This window comes from Chiloscyllium plagiosum, chromosome 5, assembly GCF_004010195.1.
Source record: "Chiloscyllium plagiosum isolate BGI_BamShark_2017 chromosome 5, ASM401019v2, whole genome shotgun sequence".
NCBI lineage: Eukaryota > Metazoa > Chordata > Chondrichthyes > Orectolobiformes > Hemiscylliidae > Chiloscyllium > Chiloscyllium plagiosum.
Genome location: NC_057714.1, coordinates 39,674,975 through 39,694,433, shown reverse-complemented (window position 1 = coordinate 39,694,433; position 19,459 = coordinate 39,674,975). Strand labels below are relative to the sequence as shown.

Sequence of the window (19,459 nt, the reverse complement as noted above, 5' to 3'; positions counted from 1 at the left end):
GGTAGCTGAGAGCGCAGTAGGTAGATGGAGGTGGGGGTGAAGGTAATAAGTCAGTGGGGAGAGTGGTGCAGATAGGTGGGAAGGAAGATGGGACACGTCATGAGCACAATCCTAAGTTGGAACTGGGATAAGGTGGGGGAGGGGAACTGAGGAAACTGGTGAAATTCACATTGATGCCATGGGGTTGGAGGGTGCCAAGGTGGAAGATGAGGCATTCTTCCTCCAGGCGTCGGGTGGTAACGGAGTGGCGATGGAGGAGGCCCAGTACCTGCATGTCCTCAGAGTGGGAGGGGGTGTTGAAGTGATCACCCATGGGTGGTGGGGTTGGTTGGTGCGGGTGTCCCGGAGATGTTCTCTGAAGCACTCTGTGAGTAAGCTTCCTGTCTCCACAATGTAGAGGAGACTGCATTGGGAGCAACGGATACAGTAAATGATGTGTGGAAGTGCAGGTGAAACTTTGGATGTGGAAGGCACCTTTGGGCCTTGAATGGAGATGAGGGGGGAGGAATGGCTCAGGTTTTGCAATTCCTGCCATGGCAGAGGAAGGTGCCAGGAGAAGAGGGTGGGTTGTTGAGGGGGCATGGACCTGACGAAGTAGTCGTGGATGGAATGATTTTTACAGAAAGTGGATAGGGGTGGGGAGGGAAACATATCTCTGGTGTTGGAGTCTGTTTGTAAGTAGTGGAAATAGCGGAGGATGATGCAATGTAATCCGTTTGTAGGTGGCGGTAATTGGAAGTCATGCTGCCTGTCCCCTTCCATACAATTTTCCCAGTTTTTCAGTGTGGAAAATACTGACCGCCATTTTTTGCGGAGAACGTGATGTACATAAAATGATACACCAAGTAGATAATTTCAGATTTATTTGACTATATGAACAGCAGTATGCCCATAAGCCTATCACATGGCTGACCTATGATACAAATGTATAAGCCTGTCTTTTTCTCATACCTTTAAATACCTTTGAGCAAAAGTCTATCAAACTCACATTTTAAAATTATAATTGATATGGCATCAATTACTTTTGTAGAAGCTAGGTTTAACATTTTTCCAATCAGTTTTAAAAGTTTTGCTAATTTTATTCCTGAGCATTCTGTTTCTCATTATTAGAGTAGGCCTAGACGTCCCTGCTAGTTGGAAATATAGCCATAGTTAGTGTAATAACAGGAAGTTGTATTTCTTCTCTTCTCCATCCCATTCCAACTAACAGTAATTAACAACCACAATTCCTCCTAAAATGAACTCTTCAGTGTAAATAATGGTACAGGAGAGGAGCGTGAGAATACGTATTTCCTGCTCTATTTATTTGCCGTGTAGTTTGCCACTGAGACCATTTCAGTATTTGTTCTCAAATCATTCCTATGTTGAATTGGCATTTACAAGCAAGATCTTAGCCAATTATTTTAAGAAAAAACTAACTTCTACTTATTGATATTTCATTACAGGAGAAACGGCAAGTGAAAGGCAACATGTGCCAGTTGAAGATGTGACAGGCAAATGCAGCCGATCAACCAAGGAGGTACAGCATATTCAATTTGCTTCACATTGTATTTACAGTTCATAAGAGGACACAATTGTTCTGTAAAAATCAGGCTAATGAACAATACCATTGGTCAAATATTTGCAAGAGAAAGTTATTTAACGTAAGTATCATCTATTTGTCGTGGAAAATAAAATTGGTGCATGCATCATGTACATTTGGTATTATTTATGACATTAGGGAATCTAATCTAATCCTTTAGTATTATTTGTGACAAATCATTTAATACTAAATGTACTACACTTCCAGTGTTTCATCTTGGATGTTTTCAGAACTCATAATTGTTAATACCTCTGTCTTCTCCCCACTCTTTCACTTTTTTAAAATGCTTTTAGAAGAAATCTTGGTAATCCTCTTAGTATGAATTCATTTTTTATTATTAATTGTCTTCATATTTCTTTCATAATCACATCTTTCCATTTCACCCCCATAATTATTACACCAAGAATCATGTTTTTTACAGGATCATCTTGAACTTGGAGACATAGTTGTAGCCACACAAAGAAGCTTGTAAATTCAAACAAACCGAAGTGAAATGCGCACATGTAGAGATATTTGAATTGAAGATTTCAAATCACATTTTGTTTATCACTCCTAATTTAATTATTAATTGTTTTGAATTTGCATATGTCAAGCAAGCTCTTCAGTATGGGAGATGGTAATGTAGTGCTTATAGCCCTCTTAATAATCCTGAGGACTCTGGCTAGTTTTCCAGGGACACAAGTTCAAATCTCACTAACACAGCTGGAATTAAATTTAAATTATTTTTTTAAATTTGGAAAGGATAACTTGTCTCTCAGTATTAATGCCATGAAAATATCCCCAATTGTTATAAAGGCCCTTCTTTACCTGATGCCATTTAAGGAAAGAAATCTGTCATCCTTGACTGGTCTGGCCGACATGTGACCTCATAGCCACAGCAGTGTGACTGATTCTTAATAACCCCTGAAGTGGTCAATTTGTGAAGTGGCCAGGTTAATTAAATATAAACTTTATTAAAACAGGTTTGCAAAGTGGAAATGCAGAAGTTAGATTCCTCCCTTTGAGTTCTTAATCTAGTGCAGTCAGAAATGGTATAATTATGTATGTTGTCCTTTACCATATAAAGGAATGTCCCCTTTTTTTGGTTAGAAGTAATCTTGAGTTTATTTGCCTCAGATACAACAGTATACAATTTTAGCATATTTAGTCATTTGTTAAGACTTGCTAATTGACACTGTCTCAATTTTATGAAGAAACATATAGGGCTATTTAATGGCATTCACATTCCAGTAGCCATGTATCATTGAACCTTGAATTTACTATTGGTGGCATAAACAGCCACCATTTAATGGAAGCGTTTCATATTTCTGGCATTTGTTATGAGTGCTACATGTGACTATACTAGCAATATAAATCCAAGTACAATGTGCATAGAATATAATTGAGAATCAAAATACTGTGCAGGAGTATGGGATGAAAGCAGGAGATTGGCTGAGTAATAATTCTCATTTAATAAGATAGTACAGAATGGTCTCCTTCTGTGCCATAACACTTCTGTAATTCTGAACTCTAGATTTGATAATCCAATGATAATACATCATACTACTATTCTCTGAAAAGATATGTGCAGACTCCTTGTGGTCGCAGCTCCACAAAAGTACTCAGTGAGCATCAGTGTTGAATGCAAGTGCAAAGGATGATGCTGTCTTGCAAACAAGCTGTTTTCTTGAGCCCTTTTTTCATGCAAATTTGATAATTCCCTCATTAAGCAGCTGAAGTGTCTCAACAACACTCCAGCCATCGTCCTTAAAATAAGCAAAAGAAAATCGGTTGATCAGTAGTGCATCATTTGGGTATTGCTGAAAAAGGTGACATGCTGTCAAAGCTTTTTGTCTTGTATTCATCAGAACCATACAGAAATTTCAGAGACCAACAATGTTACTGTAGGACTGAAAAAAAGTGCTGACTCATTTCCAGGCGGACTTTTATTAAGTTATTGCAATGGAGAATAAACCAAGGAAAAGTTACCATCAGAGTTTTGTTTCATGTAAAAGGGACTATGTCCAGACAAATGTGTTCCTCTTGCAGAGGACTGGGTTGTGACTATATGTGCAACTTCTGGCAAATGTGAATGAACATTTGCAGACATGACTGCCCATTAAAAATTGCTCATTAATATAATTTCCGGCACACTCTGGATTGTTTACTGAGTGTTGTCTGGGTGCAATGTCACAACTACTGTTGTTTTCTATTATTTTGATGTAAGTAAGAAAGACTGAATCGAGATTATCAGTCAAACTTGTGTGATATAATTTCTAGTACTAATCTGAGCATACGTGCCTATTTACGTTCAAGCAAAAGCTTGAGATAACTGTTCCCTAATGAATTCTCTATGGCAGTGCCTCAACTAACCAGAGTCCACTTGCTAACCAATTGGTACCCTTTTACTCAGCCGTAAGTATTGTTGTTCTCTTTTGAAAGTTTGCATTTTTCCATCTGTTCACATGAGTGGAAGACAAACTTTTGACAGTATGACTGTTTGTTCATTGGTTACTGGTGCCTGACATTCCTGTCCTGAAATTCTCTGTGCATTGCTAATTATGTAAATGTTTCAAGTTATTTGATTATATTCAATGATTTATTCGATAACACATGAAACTCCAGTGATGCTGAACAGGGCCGGGGTTTTATTGGCTTCATTGACCTTGATAATTATGGGGAGGGTGTTTGAAAATATGGTTTCAAGGAAGGCGTAAGTTGACCTACTGGTGGATATGTTGAAATCCCAGTGAGGTGGTGAACTTAGCAATTTCATTACAGGAGCTCATTACCTTTATTTAACTTATTTTTCTGGGCTGCAGTTGGACAAGTGGTCAGTAAGATGCAAAAGGTCACAATCCACGAGGCTTGAAAACAAGTGTTGTCAAATTAAGATTGTTGGTTGATCCCAGCAGGTGACTTGCTCGAGAAGCACCTTCTAGGTCATAGATAGTGAAATTGAAACAAAAAGCTGACACCACAACTGCAAAGAATGTACTTGCATATTGTAGTCTCTGGAACATCTGCCCACATTGAAGATGGCACTCATCTCAAAAAGATAGTAATTTAACTCTCAAAACTGTTCGCCCTACTTCTCAACCACTTCCTTGATAGTTTGCCTGCTGACTGTTCCCTTCTGTCCATGAGTCATTTTCTTGCGCGCTCATTTTGTCGCGCTCTCTCTTTCATTCTCACATTCTATCCTCACATTCTATCTCTTTCTCTCATTATCTATCTTTTCCTAGGTGTTAACAGATGCACAACAATGACATAACCTCATTTTTATTACTTGCTGAGCTGTTTGAATATTTGCACAGGGCACATAAAATTAGAAATTATTACATGGTTTGAAGACTGGCCATATATGTGTGGAACCATAGGACATGCGTGAGATCTGAAACAAGTATTCTGCATCAGTATTTACTGTGGAGAAAGACATGGAGGCTAGGGAACTCAGGGAAAATAAGTAGTGATGCCTTGAAAGGAGTCTGCTTTACAGAAGAGGTGATGCTGGCGGTCTAAAAGCACATAAAGGTAGATAAATCCCTTGGACTTGACCAAGTGTATCCCAGGACATTTAGGAAACTGGGAATGAAATAGCGGGGTCCCTAGCATAGACATTGATATCAATCAACAGCCATAGGTGAGGTGCCAATGGACTGAAGGGTGGCTTATGTGGTACCATCTTTCAAGAAAGGGTGCAAGGAAAAGCCAGGGAACTACAGACCAATCAGCCTGACATCACTTGTGAATAATTTGTTGAACGGATTCTGAGAGACAGGATCTACCTGCATTTCAAAATGTGAGGACTGATTAGGAATGGTCAGCAATGCTTTGTGCATTGGAAATTGTGTCTCGTAAATTTGTTTTCGTTGATGCGGTGACCAAGAAGGTAGAAAGAGGTGGTGTGGTACACATTATCTACATGGACATTAGCAAGGCATTCGACTCGGTTCCACATGGTAGACTGGCTAATAAGTTTAGATCGCATGGGATCAGGGAGAGTTAGCCAGTTGGATTCAAAGTTGGCTTGACTGTAGAAGACAGAGGGTGGTGGTAGAATGTTGTTGTCCAGACTGGAGGCCTGTGACCAGCAGTGTGCTGCTGGGATCAGTGCTGGGTCCACAATTTTGTCATTTATATAATCGATTGGGTGACAATGTGGGAGGCATGGTTAGTAAGTTTGTGGATGACAGTGAGGAAGGTTATACAACAGGATCTTGATCAATTAGGCCAGTGGGCTGAGCAATGGCAGATGGAATTTAGTTTAGATGATTGTGAGGTGTTGCATTTTGGTAAGACAACCCAGGGCAGGACTTGCACTGTCAATGGTAGGGTCCTGGGGAGTCTTTTCAAATACAGAGACCTAGGAGTGCAGATACATAGATCCTTGAAAGTTTCATCATGGGTGGACAGGGTGGTTAAGAAGTTATTTGGCATGCTTGCCTTTATCTGTCAGAGCATTGAGTATTGGAGTTGGGATGACATGTTATGGATGTTGCAATATTCATATGGCCACATTTGGAGTACTGTGTGCAATTCTATTTGTGCTGCTGTAGAGATTATGTTACTGAGATGGGAGGGTTTGAGCTATAAGGAGAGGCAGAACAGGCTGAGACTTCTAAGTGAGTGTTGGCCTTCTAAAGAATGAGATTGGCCTTCTAAAGAATGAGATTGGGGAGTCAATAGTATTTAATTAGGAAATAGTATATGAAATTAACAAATATTTTACTTGTCTTCACTATAAAGAATATTAAAAAAAAATCCATTATTAGCTGTATCTCAAAAAGCAGAAGCAAGAGAGGCATTTAGTGAAGTTACAAATTCAAAGGAAGTGGTTTTAAACAAATTCAGTTGGATTTTGTCCTCCGGTCTAAAGTGATGATGTTGGTGTTTAATTTTCCAATATTCCATTTGTTCAGGAAATGTTCCAAAAGGCCTCGAAAGTAACAAATAGAGTCCCTCTATTCAAGATGGGAGGGAGGCAAAAAACACAAGTACAAAATCGTTAACTTGACATTTTTTTTTAGATTAGATTAGATTACTTACAGTGTGGAAACAGGCCCTTCGGCCCAACAGGTCCACACCGACCCGCTGAAGCGCAACCCACCCATACCCCTACATTTACCCCTTTAACCTAACACTACGGGCAATTTAGTATGGCCAATTCACCTGACCCGCACATCTTTGGACTGTGGGAGGAAACCAGAGCATCCAGAGGAAACCCACGCAGACACGGGGAGAATGTGCAAACTCCACACAGTCAGTCGCCTGAGTCGGGAATTGAACCCGGGTCTCTGGCGCTGTGAGGCAGCAGTGCTAACCACTGTGCCACTGTGCCGACATCTGTTATGACGAAGTTATTAGAATGGATCATTAAAGAAATTACAACTGAGCACTTAAAAAATCTCAGTGATTGGAAAGAGTCAGCATGGTTTTATCAAAGTGAAATCACTTTCAACCAATTTGTTGGAGTTATTTGAAGGAGTATTGTGCTGTGCAAATAGGGGAGCCTGTAGACAATGGTATTCTTGTTGTGCAGAAGACCTTTGACAAGCTGCCACATTAAAGGATGTTGGGGAAAATAAAAGCTCATGGTGTTGTGAGTAACATGTGGATAGAAGATTGCCTGGTTGAAAACAGAAAGTAGTTTTTGCTTGATTCCAAGATGTGACAAGTGAAGTTCTGCAGGAGCCAACTTTGGGGCCTCAAAATTTTACAATTTACATCAATGTCATAGATTTGGGGAGCTTAAGATAAAAGCTAAATTTGCAAGTGAAATCAAGTGTGTAGATAAGTACATTGTGAATATGACATGAGGTTTCAGATGGATATAGATATGAATAAGTGGGCAAACTTCTGGCAGATGAAGTATCTAATGGCAAAATGTGAAGTTGTTCATTTTGGCAGGAAGAATTCAAAAGTAGACTATTACCTAAGTGGAGAAAAACTGTGTAATGAGATAGAGTATTTTTGTGCTCTATGTTATAGAGTCATAGAGATGTACAGCATGGAAACAGACCCTTCGGTCCAACCAGTCCAGAACGACCAGATATTCCAACCCAAACTAGTCCCACCTGCCAGCACCCGACCCAATGATTACAAAGGTGTCATCTACATATCTGACCCAGAGTTTGGGTTGAATTGAATGTCACCATAGGACAGAACAGGACCACACACCGTAAAAAAACAGCACTAAAAGAAAAAATGGCCAAACTAACACACAACAGAGAGGACACCACAACACATACCTGGGTAAGAAACCTCTCCCACAGACAGCTCACAGATACGGAAGGAACAATGCTGGCCAAGGGACTCCACTATTACCATAGGGACGCCAAGACAGCAGACTTCCTAGCAGCACTAGAATGCACAAACAATGGACTGACAGAAGAGACACAACAAGCAGTGAGACAAAGTATCGTACCCCTGATAACAAGGAAAAGACAAACATGCAACCTCAACACCAAGGAGAGGGAAGCACTAAAAACACTAAGAAATGATAAGAACATAATCATACTACCAGCAGACAAAGGCAGAATGACAGTCATCCTGGACAAAGCAGAGTACATCTAGAAAGTGCAACAACTACTTGCAAATACCAACACCTACCAAAAGAGAGCGTTTGACCCCACCCCACAGCTCACCAATAGGATAAACAACACACTGAGGAACCTGCAAAAAAACGTACAGGTAACCAGGTTTGACCAACAGAGAATGAAACCTGAAAGCAACACCACCCCCAGATTCTGTGGACTACCTAAAGTGCACAAACCAGACATCCCACTCACACCCATCGTATCACTACCAGGGACACCATCTCACAAATTGGCTAAAGAACTACAACAGAAACTGAAATACCTGATCAGTGTATCCAGACACACTCTATACAGTCAATACAGGAATTCTTGGACATCATCAGAAATATACATATAGACAAGGAAGAAACTATGGTCTCATTCGATGTATCAGCACTGTTCACCTCTATCGACAAAACCCTAGCCAGAGAAACAATAGCCGACCTGCTGGACGTACAGGACAGACAAGACTGGGAACCAATCAACAAAGACTGCATACTCAAACTACTGGACCTGTGCCTCACAACACACTTCATATTCAATAACCAAATATATGAACAAATCAATGGCACACCCATGGGCTCACCCATCTCTGGACTCAGCAGAAGCGGTAATGCAAAGATTAGAACAAACAGTCTTAACACACATTCAACCCAAACTCTGGGTCAGGTATGTAGATGACACCTTTGTAATCATTAAAAACACAGAAATAGAAAACACAGAAATAGAAAACACACACCGGATCATCAACGCTACACTCACAGGAATCCGATTCACTCGAGAGGAAGAAAAGGACAACCAACTCCCATTCCTAGACGTGATGGCACAGAGAATACCAACAGCGAATTCACCACAAAGGTATACAGGAAAGACCACGCACACAGACCAAGTCCTTAACTACGAGAGCAACCACCCCAACACACAAAAGAAGTTGCATCAAGACACTGTTCAAAAGGGTCACAACACACTGCAGCACACCAGAACTGCAAAAAGAGGAAGAAGAACACCTCTACAATGTATTCGCCAAAAACGGATACCCCCGCAATTTGATCAACAGATGCCTAAGGGAAAGACAACGGAATGAGAACATGCCACAACCCACCAGACTAGCCTCGTTACCATACATCAAGAACATTTCTGAACCGACAGCCAGACTACTACGACCACTACGACTCATAACAGCACACAAACCAACAGCCACTCTCAGACAACAACTCACCAGGACAAAGGACCCGATACCCAGCATGAGCAAAACCAACGTAGTGTACAAATTCCTATGCAAGGACTGCACAAAACACTACATCAGACAAACAGGAAGACAGCTAATGATCCGTATCCATGAACACCAACCAGCCGCGAAACAACACGACCAGCTATCCTTAGTAGCCACACACGCGGATGACAAGCAACATGAGTTCAACTGGGACAACCCTATTATTATAGGACAAGCCAAACAGAGAACAGCCAGGGAATTCCTAGAGGCATGGCACTCATCCACAGATTCTATCAACAAACACACCGACCTGGACCCAATATAACGGCCACTGCAGCAGACAGCTGGAACTGACAACCGGAAGCGGCAGAGACAAACTTTGAACTGTTAGGCTGTGTAATTTTCAGGATTATCCCTATTCGCTTTCTTGAAGAAGGGAACAACGTTTCCCACCCTCCAATCATTTGGCACTACTCCAATGGACAGTGAGAGTGCAAATATCATCGCCAAAGGTGCAGCAATCTCTTCCCTCACTTCCTGTAGTAACCTAGGGTATATCCTGTCTGACCCAGGGGATTTATCAATCCTTATGGTTTTCAAAATTTTCAGCACATCCTCCTTCTTAACCTCAACCTGTTCAAGCATATCAGTCTGTTTTGAGCTGTCATTAGAAATGTCAAGGTCCTTCTCAGTAGTGAATACTGAAGCAAAGTATTCATTAAGGTCTTTCCAATAAGTTCACATCCTTCCGATAGAGTAACAGCCAGAATTGTACATGATAATTCAGTTGAGGCCTAACTGTCCTTATAGAAGTTCAGCATAACCTCCTTGCTCTTACTCAATGTTCCAATTATTAAAGCTTAGGATACTGCATGTTTTATTAACTGTTCTCTTTCCTTATCACATTCAGTGACCTTTGCCTTTCTGCACCAAGGTCCCTCTGCTCATGAAGTGTTATACTCTTACTTGCATTATCAGTTCTTATTCTTCTGACTGAAATACCTCGCACCTCTCTGCATTGAACTTCATCTGTTACTCATCTGCACACCTTGCCAATTTGTCATTGTTCTTTTTGGAGTTCTATACTGTCCTCACAGCTTACAATGCTTTGAAGTTTTGGATTATTCACAAACTTTGAAATTTTTACCGGCACACCATCAGGAAAAACAAGGGTCCCAATACTGACTTCTGGGGACACACACTACAAACTTCTTCCCAGCCTGAAAAAATGTCTATTGACCAGTGTTCTTTGCTTCTTTTTACTTAGTTTTGTATTCACTTTGCTATTGTCCATTTTGTTATATGAACTATAACTTTTCTCTCCTAACTGTTGTTATAGCATCAAATCTCTGTAAAAAGTCCATCAACAGTGTTATTCTCATAACTTTGTTACCTCTTGAAAAGCTTGCAGCAGGTTAGTCAAACATGATTTCCCCCTTTAGACAGCAAATTTCATGAAACACTTGTCCAATCTGTCCTTCTATTGAATGAAATGCCCAAAGGAGAGTTACCTCAGAAAAAACTATTATGCTGTTAAGTTGATTGAAAGAATCATGGCTTAATTTCGGCAATACATTGAATTTCACTGTCTTGTCAGTTTGGGTCCATAGATAGGAATGTTTGAGAACTGTTTATGAACTTTATTACAAACGTGTAATTATTTTTCTTTCTCTTAGGGACAGTCAACAAATTTATATCCAGTACGAACAGATGGAACATGGACTGCTCAGCAGATAAAACAAACGATAGAAAGGTTTCCTGTAACTGCAGAGCTTCTCAGTGATGTACCATTTACTTTAGCCCCTCATATTCTGACATTACAGGCCAGTTTTCACGATTTCCCAGACACCTTGCATCTACCAAAGAATATGAACGAAACTGTAGCAAACTTCTGGTATGATTTTACTCTTGAAAACTCTGTACTTTCTGATTCCTAAACGTTGCATGCTCACTGCATAAAATTACCAGCCATTCTAAGCATTGCAATCTCATGTCAATTGATTTAATTAATAGCTTCCTACAACAATTGAGTTGCTAATATTGTATTAATAATGGTGAATCTCAGCCAGAAGATTGTTTGTTTGAATCACTCTTGCCTCAATTAAGAGCATCATTCTTCTTGAAGAGATGATAGAGTCCCAATGACTTTTATCGTTAGCAAGCTTGGGAAAGATAGAAGGAGGACACCTATTTTCTTTTTAAATAAATACATTTCTAAATAAAGATGTACAATACAAAGTGGGAAGCTACCCTGGCAGTTATACTGATATCATACCTACCACATCAGGATCAAGTTTTCCAGTGCTGACCCTTGCCATTGCATACCTGTCCATTTTGTCAGAGATTTTGATGTCCAGCAAGAAACATGATGTTAGAAAGGTCTGATTCTAAAACATTTTCAAAATAAAACTTGTAATCTGTAGGTGTTCATATCAGTGTCTGGCCTAAACCATTCTCTCTTTGTCTTCTGGAGTGTTATGTGATAGTATTGTGAGACAGAAAGGGATTAAACATTAATAACTATTTGTATCTCTGGCACATGTTATTAAATACCCAGATTGTGCTATGAGAATTCTTATTCATGACTTCAGCAACATTTCATGTGATTATTGAGTCTTTCATATTTATAGTTGGTAGGATCTAGCGGGTAAATAATAGACCCTAAATAATTCCATTCTGGGATGTAGAAATATTATACAAAATGCAGGTCTATCTGAATGGACCATTATAACAATGATAATTTTTGTTTTCTGAATGTTCATTTTCTTTTGAGCATTGAAAACTAATATCAAACAATGGAATTTGCTTCATAACAATATTACATGGCAATGGATCTAAATGTCTCAATTGAGACTTTGGTGTCATAATAAAGTACCCTATTTACTGCATGGATTGCTTTTACCTTTTTACGTGTCATGTTAATTGTTTTATATGGCTCTCTAATGCGAGAGAATCTCTAATAGTTTCCACATGAAAAATTGCAGTTATTATTATAGTCATGAAATAAATTTTAAGAATGAGAAATACTTCCACAGATTCTGTATTGGAAAGACCCTGTGATGTGAAATTGTCTTAGTTGTACTGTGCCCTACTGTTACTCTCAAATGCTGTTTTTGTTGGCTGGTATTTTGTGGTAAGAATAATAGTGAGACTACCAGCAGTACTTGGCTTATTACCCACACTGTATATAGTAGTATCTACTGTACTGTGTACTGTAAATGTGCCAAAAATGTTAGGACTTGGCCATTGATATGTAAGCAATAATCTCTGGCATTGAAAGTTAACTTCTGCAAGTTTATACATCTGTACCTTCTGATTTTTATTCTTAATTTAGCTTGCAAAATAATAGTTGTTTTAATTTCATTCTCTCTTTCGCTCTCACTCTCTCTCTCACACATCTTTTTTTCCCTGTTCTCCTTTATTTTGCTTTCTGTGCATGATTTTGCATTTGAATGAAATATTCAAATTTAAACTTTCTGGTTTAAATTCTAAGTGCTAAATCTTGCTTCCCAGAAACAGTTATGTTGGGATCAGGTGAGTTGTTAAAAGGTGATTTGTCATACCTGTGATGAGTGGAATGCAGCAATTGCACCATTATTATAAATGTGTTGATTCAATTATGGAAATGGTCATTCTGTTTCCTTTTTGTACTACTATCCATAATAAAAGAAACATTCACCAGGCTTCTTTAATGAACTCAAAACAATCTATTTAATTTGAACAAAGTTTATTTTTAAGGTTAATAACAACAGTAATCCAGAAATAAAACTATATCCCCTTTTGAACAAAGGTGGAGAGTGATGACTTCTCAAGGCCACCAAATTTTATGTTGAAGAATTAGAATTGCAGACAGCCACAAACTGATGGCACTTCAGTTCTGAATATAGTCTACCTGGATTTGAGTTTTTGGGAATTGGTCACAGAACACCTCTTAGGTTTTACAAGGTCAGAACTACTGGTATTTGGAAATTCTATCAGGTTCCATTGAACGTCTTCTGAGAAAAGGCTTGCCAGTCAGGGTGTTTTCTTGATCGACTCTATAGGTATGTCAAACAGAATTCTATGTCCCCAAAGGGTTGAAAGGCAACTTCTTGAATAGAGGCTCCCTTGTCTTTTCACAAGCATGTTTTCTGGTCATTTAGGCAATAAAGCCCTTCAAGACTCAGAGGTCTTATCGCATGAAAATGGGCCCTTGAGCACAACTTTCCCATGCCAGGTTTTCGCAAGTTAAACTTGAGAGTTTAAATTAAAGATAGTTTTATCTCCTTGAAAGCTTGGCTTGGCTGTTATCTACAAAGTCACTTGATTTTTCTGTAAACAGTAGGTGGCTTACAACACACATTAAACTTTTCACCTCATTCATGAACCTTGTTTAACCCACAAAACATTCAAATATTCCAAATCTTCAAATTCCTCACAATCTTTAAATCTGCATACTATCAACACTGTTTAAACAAAAATCTCATGCAGCTCCCAATCTAACCCATCTACTTTTGAGTTGAACCAAAGTGTGACAAAAGACAATCAGCCAATCTTTGCCCTTCCCCAGGGTGGGTCATCCAGTTAAGTAATTCAATGTATCTGGCAGGTTCTGATTTTATTTGCTTCCCTTGACAACCATGGTTGCCTTATCCTCCCTTTAGTGCATTCTTCCTCCTTGGGAATGCTCTGCCATGCTTCCTGAATTACCCCCAGAAACTCCTGCCATTGCTGCTCTGCTGTCTTCCCTACTAGTCTTCCTTTCCAATCATCTTTGGCCAGCTCCTCCCTCATGTCTTTTACAGTTGAGTAAAGATAAATGCATACTTACTTCTGATTCCAGCTTCTTCCCCTCAAACTGCAGGCTGAATTATATCATGTTATGGTCACTGCCTCCTAGGGGTTCCCTAACCTTAAGCTCCCTAATCAGGTTTGCCTCATTACACCGCACCAAATCCAGGATTACCTGTTACCTAGTGAAGTCTACCACAAGCTGCTCCAAAGAAATCTTGTAAACATTTCACAAATTCCTTCCCTTAGGATCTGCTACCAACCTGATTTTTCCAGTCTACCTGCATATTGAAGTCCCCTATGATTATTTATAATAATGCCTTTCTTACATTCCTTTTCTATCTTCTGATTTACATCATGACTATTGCTAGGAGTCCCATTTATAACTCCCATCGGGGTCTTTTTCCCTTTGCAGTTCCTCAACTCCTCCAACAAAGATTTCTATGTATTACGAGTTCTTGCTATTGATTTAGTTTAATTTACTAACAAGGTAACCCTTCCCCCCCCCCCCCCCCCCACTGCTCATTTGCTTGTCCTTTTGATAGGATGCATATCCTTGGATATTTAGTTCCCAGCCCTGATCCCCTTGCAGCCACATCTCTGTGATACCCACAACTTCGTACCTGACAATTTCAATTTACACTCTAAGCTCATTTATCTTGTTTTGGATACTGAATGCATTCAGGTACAACAGCCTCATAAGTGTGTTGACTGGCCTCTTCTCTTGTTGTCCCCATACCTCTTGTGCCTGCAATTAGATTCTTGAGCTTTTCCATACTGTGTTCTATTGCTTGTTCTGGAAACTTTGATAACCTCTGTTAACCCCACATCCCCCCTTTTTAAATGTTTTCAATAATGTTCCATTCAAAGGAACCCAACTATTTAGTTTTAAAGCCATATCCACAGCCCTAGTTCTGAGATTTACCAGGAGTCTGGTCCCAGCATAATTCAGGTGGAGCCTGTCCCATCCCTCCTTCCCCAGTACTGGTGCCATTTCTCCCACACCAATCTTTGAACCACACACTTTACCTCTTTAATCTTGTTGACCCTGTGTCAGTTAGCTTGTGACTCAGATAGGAATCCAGAAATTGTTACCTTTTTGGTTCTGGTTTTTAATTTAGCTCCTAGCTACTCATATTCCCTCAGCAGAACCTCTTTCCCTTTTCTGCCTATATCATGTACCTAAGTGGACAACTAGATCTTTCCCCTCCTATTCCAAGTTCCTCTGCAGCCCAGATGAGATATCATGAACCTGGATACCAGTTCTATTTCCCTAGTCATACTATCCCCGATTACCAGTACATTTCTCTTTTCTCCCCATGTCTTGAATTGCACTCTATAACGTGATGCTATGGTAAGTTTGCTAATCGTCCCTAGCACACAAGGAGCAAGAATTTCAAAAGCTGAGGCTCCTTCAGCATTACCTCCTGGATTCCACTATCTGTTTTGCTTATAGTCACACACTCTTGCCCTTGACCATTGACTGAATTTGAGGTAGTTAAACTAAGGCATGTAACTGCCTCTGAAAAACAGCATCCAGGTTCTCCCTCTTGTCAGTGTTTGAAGCTTAGACTCCAGTTCATCAATTAAGTCAGAGTTCCTCAAGCAAGCAACCAACACTTGTTACAGAAGAGGTCATGAAGAACCACAGTTGGGTCCACCAGCTCCCACATCATGCACGTACAACGCATTGCCTCGCTCTGCATCTGTATAGTATTTACTTAGTTCTTTCTTGATTTTTTTAATATTTCCTACTGGTCTTTTAGTTTGTAACCTGTAAATATTTCCCCTACTTACCTTCAATCTGAAAGTAACCTATAAGAGATAGTCAGTCAGATTAGTAGCTATTACCAACCAAGTTATGGATTTCCTGTGTTGTCACGCTCTCTTTTGTGCTGAGCCCCCAATGCTGTGCTTCAATTGATCCAGTTCTATAGCCACACTGTCTCCGATTGCCTAGATTATGTACCTAACTGAACTTTGTCTCATTCCGGATATGATGACTCCTTCCTGACCTTGCGCAGCACCTATTCAGCCCATGTGTCTTGGTCAGGATTCTTCCATCTGTTCGAATGATGAGATAAGGTATTCAGAAAAGACCCAGAACTATTTAATGGACTGCCATGCTGTTTCAGGTGCTCACTACTATAAATTACTGTTAAAAAGCTGACAGTCTAGCTAGCTGCAAGTATTATGAAAGAAGCATTGTTAATTTGCCACTTGTTAATTTGATTACACAATCAGGTTATTATCAGCATTAGAGAGGCAAATGTATAGTTTTCAAACTGATGGTTAGTCACAAGTAATGCACTTTTGAAGTATCAACTAAAATGCAATATTTCAACTCTTGAGGGGAATTTCCAGTCACTAGAAAAATTAGGGTATGGCAGTTAAAATCATAGCAGTCTATTCACTGTTTTTTGCGCCCCCACAATATCTGTTAACCATCTGGCTGAGCTGCCCACTGGACTCGAACTGAAGCTGAATTATTTAATGCGAATTCACATTCCTTAACTGAGGATCTGAATCCATTTTTACTGCTTGAGTGGAGGTTGCACCACAGACAAATCCTCAAGTGGTAGATGTCAGAGCTACAGAAAAATAATCACAATGTAAGTTTTTTTTTGAACCATCTTACGTTTGAGACAGGATTGCTTCCCTCAACATTTCCCTTGGGAGCCTTGTCTCCTGATTTGCTAGTTTGAAATGGACACACTTCATAGGTGTCCTTTTGCAACTGGCAGCTCATCAACTCCTTCATTCGTTCTGTTAAATTCTCCAAACATTAAGTGGTGAAATCGAGCAGGATGAAAATTAATATACAAAAACAAGAATTATCAGAATGGAAATAAGTAACGGAGGAAATGTAGAGGTGCAGTTATTTGGTTATCGGCTCAAGATGTGTCATCATCTTATTACCAGGGAAGCATCTGTCAGACGATGGTTACTGGCACAAATAAGTAATTGCTCCAGCAGCATAGGCAGAGAACACATTGTCCAAACATAAGGAATTGCTTAACATACAAATGAATGGAAGTTTTAAGAAAATAGGAAGGATGTGATTTGGACCTGTAATGAAAGGTCATCGACCTGAAAAGTTACTTCTGTTTCTCTCTACTGTTGTTTGTTATACTTAGAATGTCCATCATTTGGATGAAGCAGGTCAGCTGAAAAGAACAAGAGTCATGAATAAGTTCTAAAACGGGGAAGGTGGAAAGACCATCAGTGAACATCAAGAAAAGGCAACAAGGTTGGATTGGCCAGGTTCTAGGGCATGAGAACCTGCTGAAGAAGGTTGTAGACCAAGCAGGAGAAAGAGAATGATGATGTTAGACAATATGAAATTGGAAATGGAAAACTACCAGCAACTGAAGAGGAAAGCAGGAATGCAACAAAGTTTTCATCCAAATCAATCTTACTGCTCTGGTATATTTCCATCCAAACATTTCACAAGTCAAAATCTGTCCAACCAATTTTAATAAGAACTCATGTTCCAGTTGCAGATCCAAAGATGATAAGAAAATGCACTACAGAATGGAAGGATAGTGTAAAAAACTGAAATCTTTAATGACGCAACTTGACTTAACAGAAAATCACAATGTTCTGTATAAAAGCATTTCAAAACAATGGTGGATAAAAAGCAGGTCTGCTCACAACTGACAGGGATCATTATGTATTTAATTGACAACATTTAAGAAGAAGAATGCTAAATTAAATTTGATGCTAAATTTAAGACATTGCATTTGGGTGCTAAAAATACACTCATGTAATGAATCCAGTGGTATAGACCATAGAACAATATGCAGTACTACTATAGAATTGTCACCAGCTGTAAACAATTATTGGGCTTATGCTCAGGAACTAATTTAGAACAGAGCTGTCCAATTTGAAACTCTAAATCTATATGCAATCCTTAGTTTTAGTAATCCAATACCTTTAGCTCAGGAAATTTCTTAAATTTATATTTTCTAGTTTTAGTGGTTTGGAAAAAGTTGTTTTGAGAACTGTTGGTGAATTCAAAACCAGTTCATCCTGATTTGCTTTTATCAGCAATTTCAGATGTATGCAACTTAAGGAGAATACTTATTTAATTATTGTTTGTAATCATTAAGACACTCTGGTAGTAGTTATGCAAAGAAGGTAAAATCTTTACCTTGGATAAATCATTAATAGGACCATACTTTATGATATGACGACATACTCTGGGATACAGTACCTTGTTAATTGCCATCTGTTGTCATTTCCAAGTTGTGAATCTTCCATTCATATGACTGGGATGGTGTCAGGGTTTGGATAATAGAATCAATGAGCTCATGATCTTAATTTATTCTCAGTACAAAAATGGTCTTTCAGTTTAAGAATTTGAAATAGTTGAACTGAGAACTTTTTCTTAAAAAGAACAAGGAGCCAATTAATAATTTGTTCCTACTTAAGAGTTGCACACATATGAAATTAAATAGTACCAGCTGTAGGAAATAAAAGCAGAAATGTAGGTGCCCTTAAATGGTGAAATTTGAACAGTCCACCCAGATTTGCTAGTCTCTCAAAAAAAAATTTAGCCTCTCTTGGCTAAATTTAAGTAAGTGGAATAATAGTAAACAGGCAGTTTACCATAGGAAATCATCTGGTGACCAAACACACAGTAATTTGGCAGCAAGTCAACTTCTAGGGTTAGATTTTAGTTTTTTGGACAGGGACCGTGAGGTTTCTTGTCTTTGAAAAATCTATCCTTAACTCATCTGTTCTCTTCTACTATCCAATTATCTCCTACCATCATCTTTCTGAAGTTTCATGAATGCATGATCATAACTCAAGTGTGTGCTCCCCTCTTCCACAACTCTATAACTTGAATTATTTAACATCAATGAGTCCATAAGATGTTGGCCCTTCAGCTATTAAGTCTGCTGTGTCATTCAATGAGGTCATTCCCCCCCACGCTGATTGATGATGTCACTTCTGCCCCCATCATGGCCACTCCCACAACCACTTCCGCCCCTCACAATTCCTCATGCATCACACGTGATATCACTTCTGCCCCTCACATTATCGCTGATGTCACACGCTCAGTGACTTCCGTCACCCCTACTGCCGTGTCTGCCACCACTTCCGCCCCCACCAGCGCCACTCACCTGCATTCTGCTGACACGCCCGCCCACAGACCCCACTGTCACTATCCCCACTCCCCAGAACCCCGAGGGGAATACTATCCCTGCTCATGACTCTACCCCCATTCCCCCCACCATCACACCCACTCCAGGTACTGGCTCCGGCCCCACTCCCAGCTCTACACCCACACCAGCTCCCCGCTCCCAGCCCTGCCGCGCTTTCCCCACCCCC

The 19,459-nt window shown here is 39.6% G+C and overlaps 1 protein-coding gene across 3 annotated transcripts in view; it reads left to right on the top strand.

Moving 5' to 3' along the window:
• The window catches only part of umad1 (UBAP1-MVB12-associated (UMA) domain containing 1), a 76,061-nt gene extending 63,026 nt beyond the window's left edge, over positions 1 to 13,035 (top strand). For all 3 annotated transcript variants that reach the window (XM_043689887.1, XM_043689885.1, XM_043689884.1), the window contains exons 3-4: positions 1,446 to 1,519; positions 11,029 to 13,035. In XM_043689887.1, the coding sequence (XP_043545822.1) occupies positions 1,446 to 1,519; positions 11,029 to 11,289 (335 nt within the window). In that variant the 3' untranslated portion in view covers positions 11,290 to 13,035. The remainder of the gene's footprint in view (positions 1 to 1,445; positions 1,520 to 11,028) is intronic.
• Positions 13,036 to 19,459: the final 6,424 nt, after the last annotated feature.